At 68.8% G+C, this 18521-nt stretch overlaps 2 protein-coding genes across 17 annotated transcripts in view; one reads left to right on the forward strand and one right to left on the reverse strand.

Annotated features, from left to right (window-relative positions):
- LOC138063568 (integrin alpha-L-like) overlaps positions 1-8130 on the forward strand; it is a 43945-nt gene extending 35815 nt beyond the window's left edge. For 2 of the 4 annotated variants that reach the window (XM_068923200.1, XM_068923199.1), the window contains exons 18-25: positions 2041-2127; positions 2895-2970; positions 4075-4191; positions 4283-4360; positions 4842-4949; positions 6191-6280; positions 6373-6483; positions 7735-8124. In XM_068923200.1, coding sequence (XP_068779301.1) covers positions 2041-2127; positions 2895-2970; positions 4075-4191; positions 4283-4360; positions 4842-4949; positions 6191-6280; positions 6373-6483; positions 7735-7908 — 841 coding nt within the window. In that variant the 3' untranslated portion in view covers positions 7909-8124. Of the gene's footprint in view, positions 1-2040; positions 2128-2894; positions 2971-4074; positions 4192-4282; positions 4361-4841; positions 4950-6190; positions 6281-6372; positions 6484-7734 lie in introns of all 4 variants that reach the window. The other 2 variants (XM_068923197.1, XM_068923198.1) reach the window with 2 other exon arrangements.
- A 176-nt stretch (positions 8131-8306) lies between these two features.
- On the reverse strand, positions 8307-18288 carry GDPD3 (glycerophosphodiester phosphodiesterase domain containing 3). Of its 13 annotated transcripts, none has more exons than XR_011137098.1 (11): positions 18119-18288; positions 17926-18023; positions 16769-16843; positions 13992-14034; positions 12887-12932; positions 12674-12792; positions 11921-12010; positions 10197-10256; positions 10068-10119; positions 8686-9604; positions 8307-8345 (listed from the first exon to the last, which is right to left on the reverse strand). XR_011137098.1 is itself a non-coding variant. In XM_068923281.1 (11 exons), the coding sequence occupies exons 3-11, from the start codon at positions 14006-14008 to the stop codon at positions 9479-9481; spliced, it is 780 nt and encodes a 259-aa protein (XP_068779382.1). In that variant the 5' UTR covers positions 14009-14034; positions 17926-18023; positions 18119-18208; the 3' UTR covers positions 9189-9478. The 13 variants fall into 13 exon arrangements, 10 of the variants coding, with proteins under 10 accessions (XP_068779373.1, XP_068779376.1, XP_068779380.1 ...); XR_011137100.1 differs by lacking the exon at positions 8307-8345 and adding an exon at positions 8377-8392; XR_011137099.1 differs by lacking the exon at positions 8307-8345 and adding an exon at positions 8432-8450.
- Positions 18289-18521: the final 233 nt, after the last annotated feature.

The following is an 18521-nucleotide window of genomic DNA, read 5'->3' on the forward strand; positions in this document are numbered from 1 at the left end:
GATTGCACCCGAATCGGGGGTTGTTGCAAGGGGTTGCACCCCAATCGGGGGTTGTTGCAAGGGATTGCACCCGAATCGGGGGTTGTTGCAAGGAATTGCACCCGAATTGGGGGTTGTTGCAAGGAATTGCACCCGAATTGGGGGTTGTTGCAAGGGATTGCACCCCAATCGGGGGTTGTTGCAGGGGATTGTATCTGAATCGGGGGTTGTTGCAGGGAATTGCACCCGAATCGGGGGTTGCTGCAGGGAATTGCACCCGAATCGGGGGTTGCTGCAAGGGATTGCACCCGAATCGGGGGTTGTTGCAGGGAATTGCACCCCAATCGGGGGTTGTTGCAAGGAATTGCACCCGAATCGGGGGTTGTTGCAGGGGATTGCACCCCAATCGGGGGTTGTTGCAGGGGATTGCACCCGAATCGGGGGTTGTTGCAGGGAATTGCACCCCAATCGGGGGTTGTTGCAAGGAATTGCACCCGAATCGGGGGTTGTTGCAGGGGATTGCACCCCAATCGGGGGTTGTTGCAGGGGATTGCACCCGAATCGGGGGTTGCTGCAGGGGATTGCCCCCGAATCGGGGGTTGTTGCAGGGAATTGCACCCCAATCGGGGGTTGCTGCAGGGAATTGCACCCGAATCGGGGGTTGTTGCAAGGAATTGCACCCGAATCGGGGGTTGTTGCAGGGAATTGCACCCGAATCGGGGGTTGTTGCAGGGAATTGCACCCGAATCGGGGGTTGTTGCAAGGGATTGCACCCGAATCGGGGGTTGTTGCAGGGAATTGCACCCGAATCGGGGGTTGTTGCAAGGGATTGCACCCCAATCGGGGGTTGTTGCAAGGGATTGCACCCGAATCAGGGGTTGTTGCAGGGAATTGCACCCCAATCGGGGGTTGCTGCAGGGGATTGCACCCGAATTGGGGGTTGTTGCAGGGAATTGCACCCGAATCGGGGGTTGCTGCAGGGGATTGCACCCAAATCGGGGGTTGTTGCAGGGAATTGCACCCCAATCGGGGGTTGTTGCAAGGGATTGTATCTGAATCGGGGGTTGTTGCAGGGGATTGCACCCCAATCGGAGGTTGTTGCAAGGGATTGTATCTGAATCGGGGGTTGTTGCAGGGAATTGCACCCGAATCGGGGGTTGTTGCAGGGAATTGCACCCGAATCGGGGGTTGTTGCAAGGGGTTGTATCTGAATCGGGGGTTGTTGCAGGGAATTGCACCCCAATCGGGGGTTGTTGCAAGGAATTGCACCCGAATCGGGGGTTGTTGCAGGGAATTGCACCCGAATCGGGGGTTGTTGCAAGGAATTGCACCCGAATTGAGGGTTGTTGCAGGGAATTGCACCCGAATCGGGGGTTGTTGCAAGGAATTGCACCCGAATCGGGGGTTGTTGCAAGGAATTGCACCCGAATCGGGGGTTGTTGCAGGGGATTGCACCCAAATCGGGGGTTGTTGCAGGGAATTGCACCCGAATCGGGGGTTGCTGCAGGGGATTGCACCCAAATCGGGGGTTGTTGCAGGGGATTGCACCCGAATCGGGGGTTGTTGCAAGGGATTGCACCCAAATCGGGGGTTGTTGCAGGGGATTGCACCCGAATCGGGGGTTGTTGCAAGGGATTGCACCCAAATCGGGGGTTGTTGCAAGGGATTGCACCCGAATCGGGGGTTGTTGCAGGGGATTGCACCCAAATCGGGGGTTGTTGCAAGGGATTGCACCCAAATCGGGGGTTGTTGCAGGGGATTGCACCCGAATCGGGGGTTGTTGCAGGGAATTGCACCCGAATCGGGGGTTGTTGCAAGGAATTGCACCCAAATCGGGGGTTGTTGCAGGGGATTGCACCCGAATCGGGGGTTGTTGCAGGGGATTGCACCCAAATCGGGGGTTGTTGCAGGGAATTGCACCCCAATCGGGGGTTGTTGCAAGGGATTGCCCCCGAATCGGGGGTCCTCCCCAGGGATTCGCCCCCCGGGAGCAGGGGCCCAGGCGTCCGGGCCCCGTCCCCGCTCCGGGGGGGCTCACGCACCCCCGCCCTCCCCCCGCAGCGACAACGAGCCGAACTCCAGCCTCGCCGACAACGCGGCCTCCTGGCGCCTCCCCGTGCGCTACCTGGCCAACATCATGGCCTCCGGGTGAGCCGCCGAGGGCCCCGGCGTCCGGGTGCCCCCTGTCCCCCAGGGGCCCAGGCGTCCGGGCCCCCTCGATGTCCCCAAGGGGCCCAGGCGTCCGGGCCCTGACACCTCCAAAGGGCCCAGGCGTCCGGGTACCCCCAACATCCCCCAGGGGCCCAGGCGTCCGGGTCCCCTCAACACCTCCAAAGGGCCCAGGCGTCCGGGCCCCCTCAACACCCCCAAAGGGCCCAGGCGTCCGGGTCCCCCCAGCATCCCCAAAGGACCCAGGCGTCCGGGTCCCCTCAACACCCCCAAAGGGCCCAGGCGTCCGGGCCCCCTTGACGTCTCCCAGGGGCCCAGGCGTCTGGGTCCCCCCAACATCTCCAAAGGGCCCAGGTGTCCGGGTCCCCTCAACACCCCCAAAGGGCCCAGGCGTCCGGGTCCCCCCAGCATTCCCAAAGGGTCCAGGCATCCGGGTCCCCTCAACACCTCCAAAGGGCCCAGGCGTCCGGGTCCCCTCAACACCCCGAAAGGGCCCAGGCGTCCGGGTCCCCTCAACATCTCCAAAGGGCCCAGGCGTCCGAGCCCCCTCAACACCCCCAAAGGGCCCAGGCGTCCGGGTCCCCTCAACACCCCCAAAGGGCCCAGGCATCCGGGTCCCCTCAACTTCCCCAGGGGCCCAGGCGTCCGGGCCCTGACACCACCAAAGGGCCCAGGCGTCCGGGCCCCCTCGAAGTCTCCGAGGGGCCCAGGCGTCCGGGCCCTGACCCCCGCCCCCGCCCCCGCAGGCTGGGCAGCTCCACCGCCTACCTGAACTTCAGCTCCCGCCACCCCGAGAACAAGACGCTGCTGCACCTCTACGAGGTGGGACGTCGCCACGGGTTTCCCCCAGAGCCAACGGGGTCCCCAAGGCCACCACGGTGCCCCCCCCCACCCCGAGCCACCGCGTCCCCATGCATCCCCGCCGCCGTGGGGTCCTCAACGCCACCATGGGGTCCTCAATGCTGTCATGGGGTCCCCAATGCCACCATGGGGTCCTCAACATCGTCATGGGGTCCTCAACATCACCATAGGGTCCCCAATGCCACCATGGGGTCCTCAACACCACCATGGGGTCTTCATGGTCACTGGGGGGTTCTCAATGCCACCATGGGGTCCTCAATGTCGCCATGGGGTCCTCAATGCCACCATGGGGTCCTCAATGCTGCCATGGGGTCCTCAATGTCGCCATGGGGTCCTCAATGTCACCAGGGGGTCCTCAACATCGTCATGGGGTCCTCAACATTGCCATGGGGTCTTCATGGTCACTGTGGGGTCCTCAATGCTGCCATGGGGTGCTCAATGCCACTGTGGGGTCTTCATGGTCACCATGGGGTCCTTAACGCTGTCATGGGGTCCTTAATGTCACCATGGGGTCCTCAGCACCACCGTGGGGTCCTCAGTGCCACCATGGGGTCCTCATCTTCACCATGGGGTCCTTAACGCTGTCATGGGGTCCTCAATACCACCATGGGGTCCTCAGTGCCACCGTGGGGTCCTCAATGTCACCGTGGGGTCCTCATGGTCACTGTGGGGTCCTCAACACTGCCATGGGGTCGTCAACATCACTGTGGGGTCCTCATCATCACCGTGGGGTCCTCTATGCCACCATGGGGTCCTCAACATCACCACGGTGTCCCCGAGGCCACCATGGTGCCCCTAATGTCCCCATGGTCCCCCCCCCAGGGTAACGGTTTCCCCACCACCGTGATGTCCCCACCACCACCATGACATCTCTGATGTCCTCATGGTGTCCCCAAGGCTGCCATGGCATCCCCAACATCCCTGTGATGTCCCCCAAGGCCGCCATGGCATCCTTGATGTCCCCATGGTGTCCCCAATGGCCCCATGGCGTCCCCAACACCACCATGGGGGGGGGCCACCCAGGGCAACGGTGTCCCCCATGGTGTCCCCATGGTGTCCCCACAGCTGAAGCTCATCTCACCGTGGGACCTGGGGATGCCCCGTCCCACCGTCACCGCCTTCGTGCTGGTGCCCCACGAGCTGCAGGCCGGGTTGACCTGGGCCAAGCTCAACGTCACCGCGGTGAGTGTCACCTCCCCCCCACCCCGGCCGTGTCCCCACCCCCCGTGTCACCGTGGTGACGTCACCTCTGTTGTCCCCTCCCCGCCGGCAGGAGCCCGGTGGCACCTGCCACCCCGACGCCGGTGACACCAGTGAGGCCGTCTGCGCCGTGGCCAGCGGGCTGCAAGAGGTGGGACGGGGGACACCCATGATGGGTGGCACCAACCGTGGGTGGCGCCCCCCCCAACCAGGGGTGGCCCCATTGGGGTGACACCAGTGGGTGGCACCAGCAATGGGTGACACCAATGAGGGGGTGGCACCAATGATGGGTGGCGCCAACGGGGTGGCACCAGCGATGGGTGAAACCAATGACAGATGACACCAGCAATGGGTGACACCAATGACGGGTGACACCAATGACAGGTGACACCAATGACGGGTGTCACCAACAATGTGTGACCCCCTCCAAACGATGGTTGGCACCGACGGGTGACACCAACGATGGGTGATACCAACGATGGGTGGCACCAACAGGTGACACCAATGACAGTTGACACCAACAATGGGTGGCACCAAGGAGTAGCGGCCTCCAAATTTGGGTGCGATTCCCCGGGGTTCGGCCCATTTTGGGGTGCCATTCCCGGGTGTCACCCCCCCACCCCACCCGCCAGGCCTGTGACATCTCCCGGGCGACGACGTACCGGTGCCACCTGGGTGTCCTGGTCACCACTGCCACCATCCGCGTGGCCGGCGTGGTGCAGCCACCGCCGAAAATCGAGGTGAGCGGGACCTGGCGTCCCCAGGGTGTCCCCAGCGTGTCCCCAACATGTCCCCACCGTGTCCCCATTGCATCCTCGCCATGTCCTCCAATGCGTCCCCAACCATGCCCCCATTGCATCTTCACCATGTCCCCAACGTGTCCCCAACATGTCCCCATTGCATCTTCACCATGTCCCCAACGTGTCCCCAACCACATCCCCAACATGTCCCCAACGTGTCCCCACTGCATCCTCACCATGTCCCCAACGTGTCCCCAACCACATCCCCAACATGTCCCCAACATGTCCCCAATGCATCCTCACCATGTCCCCAACGTGTCCCCAACCACATCCCCAACATGTCCCCAACATGTCCCCATTGCATCTTCACCATGTCCCCAACGTGTCCCCAACCACATCTCCAACATGTCCCCAACATGTCCCCAACATGTCCCCATTGCATCTTCACCATGTCCCCAACATGTCCCCAACCACATCCCCATGTCCCCAACGTGTCCCCATTGCATCCTCACCATGTCCCCAACGTGTCCCCAACCACATCCCCAACATGTCCCCAACGTGTCCCCATTGCATCCTCACCATGTCCCCAACATGTCCCCAACCACATCCCCAACATGTCCCCAACGTGTCCCCAACATGTCCCCAACATGTCCCCAACCACATCCCCAACATGTCCCCAACGTGTCCCCATTGCATCCTCACCATGTCCCCAACGTGTCCCCAACCACATCCCCAACATGTCCCCAACGTGTCCCCATTGCATCCTCACCATGTCCCCAACATGTCCCCAACCACATCCCCAACATGTCCCCAACGTGTCCCCACTGCATCCTCACCATGTCCCCAACGTGTCCCCAACCACGTCCCCAACGTGTCCCCAACGTGTCCCCAACCACATCCCCATCATGTCCCCAACATGTCCCCATTGCATCCTCACCATGTCCCCAACGTGTCCCCAACCACATCCCCAACATGTCCCCAACGTGTCCCCATTGCATCCTCGCCATGTCCCCAACGTGTCCCCAACCACATCTCCAACATGTCCCCAACATGTCCCCAACATGTCCCCAATGCATCCTCACCATGTCCCCAATGTGTCCCCAACCACATCCCCAACATGTCCCCAACATGTCCCCAACGTGTCCCCAACCACATCCCCGACACGTCCCCACCGTGTCCCCATTGCATCCTCGCCGTGTCCCCACCGTGTCCCCAACCTCACCCCCAACACGTCCCCCCAGGTGCCGGCGCGGTCCCACCTCTGCTCCAGGCTCTGCTTCGCCGTGGACACCAGGCGCTTCGCCAGCCGCGGGGACGTCACCTCCGTCCAGGCAAGGGGGGGACGTCAGCGGGTGACGTCACCGGGGGGGGGGGACACGACGGCCCCCGCGCTGACGCCCCGCCGCTCCCCCCCACCCCGCAGGTGACCACCAAGGTGGAGCTGCTGCGCGAGGTCAACCTGCGCTGGCTCTACTTCGGCAGCGCCCTGGGCGGGCTCGGCCTCCTCCTCCTCATCGTCTTCGGCCTCGCCAAGGTGCGCGGGGGGGGGGGGCGATGCACCGCTTTTGGGGGGGTTGCAGGGTTGTGGTTTTGGGGTGCAATGTCCTGGTTTGGGGTTGCAATTCCTCGGTTTTGGGGTGCAATGCCCTGGGATTTTGGGGTGCAATGCCCTGGTTTGGGGGTTGCAATCCCCTGGATTTTGGGGTGCAATGCCCTGGGGTTTTGGGGTGCAATGGCCTGGTTTGGGGGTTGCAATTCCTCGGGTTTGGTGTTGCAATGCCCTGGATTCTGGGTTGCAACCTCCCATTTTGTGGTTGCAATGCCCTGGGGTTTTGGGGTGCAATGCCCTGGTTTGGGGGTTGCAATCCCCTGGATTTTGGGGTGCAATGCCCTGGGGTTTTGGGGTGCAATGGCCTGGTTTGGGGGTTGCAATTCCTCGGGTTTGGTGTTGCAATGCCCTGGATTCTGGGTTGCAACCTCCCATTTTGTGGTTGCAATGCCCTGGGGTTTTGGGGTGCAATGGCCTGGTTTGGGGGTTGCAATTCCTCGGGTTTGGTGTTGCAATGCCCTGGATTCTGGGTTGCAACCTCCCATTTTGTGGTTGCAATGCCCTGGGGTTTTGGGGTGCAATGCCCTGGTTTGGGGGTTGCAATTCCTCGGGTTTGGTGTTGCAATGCCCTGGATTCTGGGTTGCAACCTCCCATTTTGTGGTTGCAATGCCCTGGGGTTTTGGGGTGCAATGCCCTGGTTTGGGGGTTGCAATCCCCTGGATTTTGGGGTGCAATGCCCTGGGGTTTTGGGGTGCAATGGCCTGGTTTGGGGGTTGCAATTCCTCAGTTTTGGGGTGCAATGCCCTGGGGTTTTGGGGTGCAATGCCCTGGTTTGGGGGTTGCAATCCCCTGGATTTTGGGGTGCAAGGCCCTGGGTTTTGGGGTGCCAAGCCCTGGTTTGGGGGTTGCAATTCCTCGGGTTTGGGGTTGCAATGCCCCGGTTTTGGGGTTGCAATTTCCCGGTTTTGGGGTTGCAATGCCCTGGAATTTGGGGTTGCAATGCCCCGGTTTTGGGGTTGCAACCTCCCCTTTTGGGGTTGCAATGCCCTGGATTTTGGGTTGCAATGCCCCGGTTTTGGGGTTGCAACCTCCCCTTTTGGGGTTGCAATGCCCTGGATTTTGGGTTGCAATGCCCCGGTTTTGGGGTTGCAACCTCCCCTTTTGGGGTTGCAATGCCCTGGAATTTGGGTTGCAATCCCCCGGTTTTGGGTGCAATCCCCCCCCTCCCCCCCCAGTGTGGCTTCTTCAAGCGGGACTACAGGGAGCGGCTGGACCAGGACGCGGTCGGCGACAGGACGGGGGACAACGAGGATGCCGGCGAGGCCGGGGACGCCCCCGCGGGGGACCCGGAGGGGGACACCGGCGCTGGGGGACTGGAGCCGCTGCAGGGGGACGAGGGAGCCCTGTGAGCTGGCCAGCGCCCGGCCGGCCGGCCGGCCTTCTTCCATCCCTCCATGGTCCTCCGTCTCCAGCCTCCAGCCAGCATCTCCAGCCTCCATCCATCTCCTTCTCCATCTCCATCTCCATCCTCCTCCTCCTCCATCTCCATCCTCCTTCTCCATCTCCATCTCCATCCTCCTCCTCCATCTCCATCCTCCTCCTCCATCTCCATCTCCATCCCCATCTCCATCCTCCTCCTCCATCTCCATCTCCATCCCCATCTCCATCCTCCTCCTCCATCTCCATCTCCATCCCCATCCTCCTCCTCCTCCTCCATCTCCATCCTCCTTCTCCATCTCCATCTCCATCCTCCTCCTCCATCTCCATCCTCCTCCTCCATCTCCATCCTCCTCCTCCATCTCCATCTCCATCCCCATCCTCCTCCTCCATCTCCATCCTCCTCCTCCTCCTCCACCTCCATCCTCCTCCTCCTCCACCTCCATCCTCCTCCTCCTCCACCTCCATCCTCCTCCTCCATCCTCCTCCATCCTCCTCCTCCATCCTCCTCCTCCTCCTGCATCTCCATCCTCCTCCTTCACTTCCATCCTCCATCCTCCTCCTTCACCTCCATGCTCCATCCTCCTCCTTCACCTCCATCCTCCATCCTCCTCCTTCACCTCCATCCTCCATCTCCATCCTCCTTCACCTCCATCCTCCATCTCCATCCTCCTTCTCCACCTCCATCCTCCATCTCCATCCTCCTCTTCCTCCATCTCCATCCCTCCAGCCTCCTCCATCTCCATCACCACCTCCATCTCCATCCCTCCATCCTCCTCCATCTCCATCACCAACATCTCCATCTCCATCCTCCTCCTCCTCCACCTCCATCTCCATTCTCCTCCATCTCCATCACCATCTCCATCCTCCTCCATCTCCATCCCTCCAACCTCCTCCACCTCCATCACCATCCTCCTCCTCCTCCATCCCTCCATCCTCCTCCATCCTCCTTCCATCCCTCCATCCTGCTCCACCACCATCCCATCTCCATCCTGTCTCCATCCCATCTCCATCCTTCTTCCATCCCTCCATCCTCCTCCACCTCCATCACCATCCTCTATCCCTCCTTCTTCCATCCCTCCATCTCCAGCCTCCATCTCCAGCATCTCCATCCCTCCCCCCCCACCCTCATCCCCCATCTCCATCTCTCCATCCATCCTCCTCCACCTCCCTCCCTCCCTCTCTCCTCCCCCCTATATTAAAGCTGCTCCCGGCCCCATGCAGGGGCCCAGGCGTCCGGGCAGGAGAAGTCACCAGCCGCTCTCCTGAGTCTGCTTTTATTGGGTGGCTCCATGGGGGGTCCCCGGGCCGCAGCCGGCAGCGTCACCCCCCCATTTCGGGGCGGGATCGGCCCGTTTTGGGGGCGGCCGGCGCCCTTGGTGCCCACGTGGTTACGGGTCTCACCAGGGCTCTGGGTGCTGCAGGGGTGCTGGGTCCCCGCCACGAGGGACCCAGGCGTCCGGGCACCATGCGGGACCCAGGTATCCGGGTGCAGCCAGGGACCCAGGCGTCCGGGGCCAGGAGGGACCCAGGCGTCCGGGCTCAGGGGGGCGGGTGGGCGTCCAGGTAGCGCCGCAGCCGCGTGGGGTAGTCGGTCATGACGCCCGAGGCCCCGCGGGCGAAGGCCTCGGCGAAGTCCCGCTCCTCGTTCAGCACCCACAGCACCACCTGCGGCAGGGGGCCCAGGCGTCCGGGCGCCCGTGAGCAACCCCAGAAGGGGTCCAGGCGTCCGGGTGCCATGAGCAACCCCCATGGCGGCCCAGGCATCCAAGTGCCTCCGAAAGGGGGCCCAGGCGTCCGGGCGCCCTTGCACCACCCCAGAAGGGGCCCAGGTGTCCGGGCACCCCCGGACCACCCCAGAAAGGGCCCAGGCGTCCGGGCGCCCTTGCGCCACCCCAGAAGGGGCCCAGGTGTCCAGGCACCCCCAAACTGCCCCAAAAAGGGCCCAGGCGTCCAGGCGCCCTTGCGCCACCCCAGAAGGGGCCCAGGTGTCTGGGCACCCCCAAACTGCCCCAGAAAGGGCCCAGGTGTCCGGGCGCCCCTGAACCGCCCCAGAAAGGGCCCAGGCGTCCGGGCGCCCCCGAACCACCCCAGAAAGGGGCCCAGGCGTCCGGGCACCCCCCTCACCCACCTGGATCCCTCTGTCTTTGAGGTGTTGGAGCAGTTTCTTCCTCATGGTGACTCTGGGGTGAAAAGAGGCGATTTTGGGGCCAGGTGGGACACCGGGGCCCCTTCCCCCCCCCACCCACCCCCAACTCACTTCTCCACCATTTTGGCCAGCAGCCGCCCGAGGAAGCCCCGAGGCACCGGGAAATACGTCCTGGGGGGAGACAGCCATGGGGCCCAGGCGTCCGGGTGCCCCCGTCCGCGCAGGGAGCGCGGGGGGGCCCAGGCGTCCGGGCTACTTGGGGCTGCAGATCACCCTCCTCCCCCTCGCCCAAGTCCCACAAAGGACCCAGGAGTCCCCTTATCCCTTCCCTTATCCAGAAGGGGCCCAGGCGTCCGGGGCCCAAAGGGGCCCAGGCGTCCGGGTCCCATCCCCCCACACCGCCATGGGCCCAGGCGTCCGGGTCTTGGAGGGAGCTGCAAATCCCCCCCACCTCTATTCAGTCCCTGCACCCCCTCCCCATCCAGAAAGGGCCCAGGCGTCCGGGTCCCAAAGGGGCCCAGGCGTCCGGGTCCCATCCCCCCACACCGCCATGGGCCCAGGCGTCCGGGTCTTGGAGGGAGCTGCAAATCCCCCCCTCTATTCAGACCCTGCACCCCCTCCCCACCCAGAAAGGGCCCAGGCGTCCGGCCCCCCCCGCGGGCCCAGGCGTCCGGCACCTGTTGATGATGGAGGGCAGGAGGAAGAGGAGGAAGGACTCGCCCAGCGGGACGAAGGGCAGCAGCCCCGTGTAGTAGAGCAGCAGCAGCAGGAGCCCCCGGCGCAGCGAGAAGCCGTACGGCATGGCCGGGTTCTGGGGGGGGGGGGACACCCGGACGCCTGGGCCCCCTGCGGTGGTGGGGGGGGCACCCGGATGCCTGGGCCCCGTGGGGTGTGTGGGGAGGGTGCACCCGGACGCCTGGGCCCCGTGGGGTGTGTGTGTGGGGGTGCACCCGGACGCCTGGGCCCCGTGGGGTGTGGGGGGGGGGTGCACCCGGACGCCTGGGCCCCGTGGGGTGGTGGGGAGGGGGCACACTCGGACGCCTGGGCCCTCTTGGGGGGGGGGTGCACCCGAACACCTGGGCCCCATGGGGTGGGGGGGGGTGCACCCGGACGCCTGGGCCCCTCGGGGTCATGGGAAGGGCACCCGGACGCCTGGGCCCCGTGGGGTGGGGGGGGTGCACCTGGGCACCTAGGCCCCTTGGGGTGGTGGGGGGGGGCACCCGGACACCTGGGCCCCTTGGGGTGGTGGGGCACCCGGACACCTGGGCCCACCTGCGGTGCTGCGGGGGGGGCACACCTGGACGCCTGGGCCCCCTGCGGTGGTGGTGGGGGCACCCGGACACCTGGGCCCCATGGGTTGGGGGGGGCACCCGGACACCTGGGCCCTCTTGGGGTGGTGGGGAAGGGGCACCCGGACGCCTGGGCCCCATGGGTTGGGGGGGGCACCCAGACGCCTGGGCCCCGTGGGGTCATGGGAAGGACACCCGGACACCTGGGCCCCATTGGGGTAGGGATGGATCAGGGGCTCCCGGACGCCTGGGCCCCTGCGGTGGTGGTGGGGGGGCACCCAGATGCCTGGGCTCCCTTGGGGTTGTGGGGGGGGCACCCGGACGCCTGGGCCCCGTGTGGTGGGGGGCGCACCCAGATGCCTGGGCCCCGTGGGGGGGGGGGGGGCACCGGGACGCCTGGGCCCCACAGGGTCATGGGGGGGGGTGCACCCGGACGCCTGGGCCCCCTCGGGGTGGGGATGGATCAGGGGCTCCCGGACGCCTGGGTCCCTCGGGGCAGGGGTGGAGCAGGGGCTCCCGGACGCCTGGGCCCCTCGGGGCACTCACAGCCGCCCGGCACTTGCGCAGGATCCGCTCCTCGAAGGAGGCCCAGACGGTGATGGCGGCTCGGTCGTGGCGCTGCACCAGCTCGGCCACCTGTGGGGCGGCGGCCCCCGGACGCCTGGGTCCCTCCCGGCCCGGACGCCTGGGCCCCCTCACCCTGACCCGGACGCCTGGGTCCCTCCCGTCCCCCGGACGCCTGGGCCCCCTCACCCTGACCCGGACGCCTGGGTCCCTCTCACCCCACCCCCGGACGCCTGGGTCCCTCCCATCCCCCAGACACCTGGGCCCCCTCACCCTGACCCCGGACGCCTGGGTCCCTCTCGCACCCAGACGCCTGGGCCCCCTCAACCTGACCCGGACGCCTGGGCCCTTCCTGCCTCGGACGCCCGGGCCCCCTCACCCTGACCCCGGATGCCTTGGCCCTTCCCACCTCGGACGCCTGGGCCCCCTCACCCTGCCCCGGACTCCTGGGTCCCTCCTGTCCCCCAGACCTGGACTCCTGGGTCCCTCTTGCACCCGGACGCCTGGGCCCCCTCACCCTGACCCAGATGCCTGGGTCCCTTCTTTCTCGGACACCTGGGCCCCTCCTGCACTGGACGCCTGGGCCCCTCCCACCTGACCCGGACGCCTGGGTCGCCTCAACCTGCCCCGGACGCCTGGGCCCCCACAACCTGCCCCAGACGCCTGGGTCCCTCTCGCGCCCGGACGCCTGGGCCCCTCCTGCCCGCCACCCGGACGCCTGGGCCCCTCGCGCACCTGGCGGATGAGCTCGTCGTCGTCGTCCTTGATCTCGACGCTGACGGGGACGCGGGGGAAGCGCTCGAAGACCTCCTCGAGCCGGGGCACGCGCCGGTCCGAGCCGTGGGCGAAGCACCCTGGGGCGCCAGCAGGGCTCGCGCCGGACGCCTGGGCCCCCCCGGACGCCTGGGCCCCCCCCGTCTCCCACCCACCCCGGGGAAAGGGTCTCACCGGGGGAGAAGGTCACCTCCAGCGGGTCCTTGTAGGGCGGCAGGTCCTGGAGGAGGAGCCGGGGGGGGGGGGGGTGAGGGGAGCGCCCGGACGCCTGGGCCCGCGCCCGGACGCCTGGGCCCCACCTGGTAGTCGAGGCGGCGGAGGTCGCGGGCCAGGCCGGCCTGGCGCCGCAGGTCGCCGTCATGGCTGACGACGACGACGCCGTCCCGCGTCCGCCGGGCGTCCAGCTCCAGCAGGTCGGCGCCCTGGGCCACCGCGCTGCCCGGCGTCACCCCCCGTCACCCGGACGCCTGGGCCCCTCAGCCTCGGGCGGGGCACCCGGACGCCTGGGCCCCCGAGGGGATGATGGGGGGGGGGAGGCCGGACGCCTGGGCCCCGTGGGAGGGGGGTGGGGGGTGGCAGGACGCCTGGGCCCCCGAGGGGGGATGGGGGCACCCGGACGCCTGGGCCCCCAAGGGGATGATGGGGGGGGGGCCGGACGCCTGGGCCCCGTGGGAGGGGGGTGGGGGGTGGCCGGACGCCTGGGCCCCCGAGGGGGGATGGGGGCACCCGGATGCCTGGGCCCCCGAGGGGATTGGGGGGGGGGCCGGACTCCTGGGCCCCATGGGAGGGAGATGGGGGGGCACCCGGACACCTGGGCCCCCGAGGGGATGAGGGGGTGGCAGGACGCCTGGGCTCCTGAGGGGATTGGGGGGGGGGGTCGGACACCTGGGCCCCATGGGAGGGAGATGGGGGGGCACCCGGACACCTGGGCCCCCGAGGGGATGGGGGGGTGGCAGGACGCCTGGGCCCCTGAGGGGACTGGGGGGGGGGCCGGACTCCTGGGCCCCATGGGAGGGAGATGGGGGGGCACCCGGACACCTGGGCCCCCGAGGGGATGGGGGGGTGGCCGGACGCCTGGGCCCCCGAGGGAACGGGGGCACCCGGACGCCTGGGCCCCATGGGAGGGGAATGGGGGGGTGGCAGGACGCCTGGGCCCCCGAGAGGACGGGGGCACCCGGACGCCTGGGCCCCATGGGAGGGTAATGGGGGGGTGGCAGGACGCCTGGGCCCCCGAGGGGACGGGGGCACCCAGACGCCTGGGCCCCGCAGCAGGACTCACTTGGCGAAAGCCTCCATCGTGTTCTCGATGCGCTCGCCGCAGCCTGGGGGGGGGGGGGGCAGGTGAGCTCCCCTCCCCCCCCCCGAAACCCGGACGCCTGGGCCCCTCCCAGATTCCTGAGTCCCTCCCCCGCACACCTGTTCCCCCTTTTCCCGGACGCCTGGGCCCCTGCCGGATGCCTGGGCCCCTCCCGGACTCCTGGGTCCCTCCCGGACGCCTGGGCCCCCACCCACACCAAAGCTGCCAGGCCGGTCCCGGCAGGGCAGTTGCTTCCGGGAGCCACCTGCACCTCCCCCGTCCCGGACACCTGGGCCCCTCCCGGACGCCTGGGCCCCCCTGGACACCTGGGTCCCTTCCCGGACGCCTGGGCCCCCCTGGACACCTGGGCCCCTCCCGGACACCTGGGCCCCTCCCCGGACACCTGGGCCCCCCTGGACACCTGGGTCCCCTCCCGGACGCCTGGGCCCCTCCCCGGACACCTGGGCCCCTCCTGGATGCCTGGGCCCCTTCCCAGACGCCTGGGCCCCTTCCCTCCCATACTCGTTCCCCCCTCCCCGGACACCTGGGCCCCCCCAGACCCCTGGGCCCCTCCCCGGACACCTGGGCCCTTCCCGGACACCTGGGCCCCTCCTCCCCACACCTGTTCCCCAGCTTGGACACCCGGGTCCCCCCCAAACCCTTGTGCCTCCCCCCCGGACGCCTGGGCCCCCTCCACACCTCTCCCCCCCCCCCCGCCCCGGACGCCTGGGCCCCGCGGGTCGCTCACCGCCGCGGTGCGCCACGAGGCGGGCGGTGAAGGGGGCGCGGGGGGGGGCGCGGGGGGGCGCCGGGGGCCGGCGGAGCCGCAGGGCGGCCGCCAACCCCAGCGCCAACCCCAGCGCCGCCGCCGCCGCCGCCGCTGCTGCCATGCGGGCCCAGGCGTCCGGGGGGGCCCAGGTGTCCGGGGGGTGCTCAGGCGTCCGGGGGGTGCTCAAGTGTCCAGGAAGGGCCCAGGCGTCCGGGGGGGGCCCAGGTGTCCTGGAGGGGCCCAGGTGTCCGGGGAAGGACCCAGGTGTCCGGGAGGGGCCCAGGTGTCCGGGGGGGCCCAGGCGTCCGGGGGTGCTCAAGTGTCCAGGAGGGGCCCAGGCGTCCGGGGAGGGACCCAGGCGTCCGGGGAGGGGCCCAGGCGTCCGGGGGGGGCCCAGGTGTCCGGGGGGGGCCCAGGCGTCCGGGGGTGCTCAAGTGTCCAGGAGGGGCCCAGGCGTCCGGGGGGGGCCCAGGTGTCCGGGAAGGGCCCAGGCGTCCGGGGAGAACCGCTGCCCGACGGCACCTGCCCGGGTCAGGCAGGTGCAGGTACAGGTGCCCGCATAGGGGGCGGGGCCATGCTAATGAGCAGTGTGCTAATTAGCCGTATGCTAATGAGGGGCGGGGCCATGCTAATGAGGGCAGCGGCAGGGCCACCGGGGTCAAGGGGAGGGGGAAGCGCCGGGCAGCAGGTACATGCTAATGAGCATGCTAATTAAGGAGGTGTGCACTAATGAGCTGCATGCTAATGAGTATGCTAATGAGGAGGCTGATTGGGTAGGCGAGCTAGTGAGGGGGGCGCTGGGTGCTAATTGGGGACCAATCAGGGAGGCCCCACGGGGGGGGGTGCTAATGAGGAGGGAGGGGCTATGCAAATGAGGGCGGTGGGTTGAGGGGGCGGGGCCACAGGGGGCTCAGGCGCTGCAGGTGCAGTCGGGGTGGGCGGGGCTATGCAAATGTATGCAAATGAGGCAAGGACAGCACTGGCCCCACAGCACCCACCCCCAACCAGTCCCCCAGCACCCACCCCTATAGCACCCAGCCCCCCAACCAGCCCCACGGCACCCAACCAGCCCCCCAGCACCCAGCCCCACGGCACCCACCCCACAACCAGCCCAACACCCACCCCCATAGCACCCAGCCCCCCAACCGGCCCCCCAGCACCCAACCAGCCCCACAGCGCTCAGCCCCATAGCGCCCAACCCCCCAACACCCAACCAGCCCCCTAACTGGCCCCCCACTGCCCACCCCCACGGCACCCACCCCCCAACACCCACCCCCATAGCACCCAGCCCCCCAGCACCCAGCCCAACCAGCCCCCCGGCACCCAACCAGCCCCCCAGCACCCACCCCCATAGCACCCAGCCCCCCAACTGGCCCCGCAGCACCCAGCCCCCCAGCACCCACCCCCCAACCAGCCCCCTGGCACCCAACCAGCCCCCCAACTGGCCCCCCAGCACCCAGCCCCACGGCGCTCGGCCCCTCGACAGCCCCCCGGCACCCAACCAGCCCCCCAGCACCCAGCCCCACAGCACCCAGCCCCCCAACCGGCCCCCCAGCGCTCGGCCCCCCAACTGGCCCCATAGCACCCAGCCCCCCAACCGGCCCCCCAGCACCCAACCACCCCCCCAACCGGCCCCCCAGCACCTAACCACCCCCCCAACCGGCCCCCCAGCACCCAACCAGCCCCCCAACCGGCCCCCCAGCACCCAACCACCCCCCCAACCGGCCCCCCAGCACCTAACCAGCCCCCCAACCGGCCCCCCAGCACCCAGCCCCACGGCACCCACCCCCATAGCACCCAGCCCCACAACTGGCCCCCCAGCACCCGGCCCCCCCAGCACCCACCCCCCCAACCAGCCCCCCAGCACCCAGCCCCCCGGCGCTCACATCCCCCCCCCGCCCCAAGGAAGCTCTCGGAGGGCCCCGGCGTCCGGGCGAGAAGGAGCTGGGGGGGGGGGGCGGTTTATTGGGGGGGGGCGAGCGCCGCCCACTGCTCCGGCGTCAGCGTCCGCTGCTCCAGCGCGTGGATCCGGGGCAGCTCCGCCGCCAGCGCCTCGTTCACCAGCCTGCGCGCCACCGCTTAGGGGCCCCGGCGTCCGGGACCCCCGGACACACCCCCCCCCAGGGGCCCCGGCGTCCAGGGAGCTCCCCAACACCCCCCCCAGGGGCCCCGGCGTCCGGGGAGCTCCCCAACACCCCCCTCTCAGGGGCCCCGGCGTCCGGGGAGCTCCCCAACACCCCCCTCAGGGGCCCCGGCGTCCGGGGAAACCTCCAACAACCCCCCCCAGGGGCCCCGGCGTCCGGGGAAACCTCCAACAACCCCCCCCAGGGGCCCAGGTGTCCGGGGAGCTCCCCCACACCCCTCTCTCAGGGGCCCCGGCGTCCGGGCAGGGCCCCCCCGCACCCCCCCAAAGGGCCCAGGTGTCCGGGGAACCCTCCAACAACCCCCCCCAGGGGCCCAGGATCCCCCTCAACCCCCCCCCCATTAGGGGCCCAGGCGTCCGGGAGCCCCCCCCAACACCCCCCATTAGGGGCCCAGGCGTCCGCCCCCCCCCCATTAGGGGCCCAGGCGTCCGGGACCCCCCCAACACCCCCCCCCACTAGGGGCTCAGGCATCCGGGAGCCCCCCCAACTCCCCCCCATTAAGGGCCCAGGTGTCCGGGAGCCCCCCCCCACTAGGGGCCCAGGCGTCCGGCCCCCCCCCCCCCCCACTAGGGGCCCAGGCGTCCGGGAGCCCCCCCAACACCCCCCCCATTAGGGGCCCAGGCGTCCCGGAGCCCCCCCCCAACACCCCCCCCATTAGGGGCCCAGGCGTCCCGGAGCCCCCCCCCAACTCCCTCCATTACGGGCCCAGGTGTCCGGCCCCCCCCCCATTAGGGGCCCAGGCATCCGGGAGTCCCCCAACTCCCTCCATTAGGGGCCCAGGCGTCCGCCCCCCCCCCACTAGGGGCCCAGGCGTCCGGCCCCCCCCCCCCACTAGGGGCCCAGGCGTCCGCCCCCCCCCCCCACTAGGGGCCCAGGCGTCCGGCCCCCCCCCCCACTAGGGGCCCAGGCGTCCGCCCCCCCCCCCCCACTAGGGGCCCAGGCGTCCGGGAGCCCCCCTCAACCCCCCCCACTAGGGGCCCAGGCGTCCGGCCCCCCCGCTCACCGGTGCCGCTGCAGCAGCCCGCGGCCGCGGAAGGCGGCGGCCACGACGAGGACGCGGAAGCTGGTGGCGCAGCGCGAGGCCGTGGTGTCCTCCACCTCCTGCGGGGGGGGGGGCAGCGGCGGCCGCTCAGCGCCCCCCCCGGTGTCCCCCCCCCCCTCCCTCCCTCCCCGGTGCCCCCCGGTCCCGTCCCCACCACGTGCTCCGCGCCCAGCGCCCGCGCCAGCCGCTCCCGCAGCGCCGCCGCGCTCAGCGCCGGCTCCGCCATGTCGCTTCCGCCTCCTCCTTCTCCCCCCCGGCACCGCCTGAGGGCAGGGAGGCAGGAGCCAATCAGCGCGGGGAGTGGAGGCGGGAAAGGAGGCAGGAGCCAATCAGCGCGGGGAGTGGAGGCGGGAAAGGAGGCAGGAGCCAATCAGCGCGGGGGGGTGGAGGCGGGAAGAAAGGAGGAGCCAATCGGCGCGCGGGGGAGGGGGGGCGGAGGCGGGAAAGGAGGGGAAAGGAACCAATCGGCGCCAGCCCGCGCGGGGCGCTGTGGGTAGCGAGGCGGAAGCGGCGGCGCGGGGCGGAGGAGCCAATGGGCGCGGGCGGCGGGAGGCGGG

The sequence above is a fragment of the Struthio camelus genome, chromosome 32 (genome assembly GCF_040807025.1).
Source record: "Struthio camelus isolate bStrCam1 chromosome 32, bStrCam1.hap1, whole genome shotgun sequence".
NCBI lineage: Eukaryota > Metazoa > Chordata > Aves > Struthioniformes > Struthionidae > Struthio > Struthio camelus.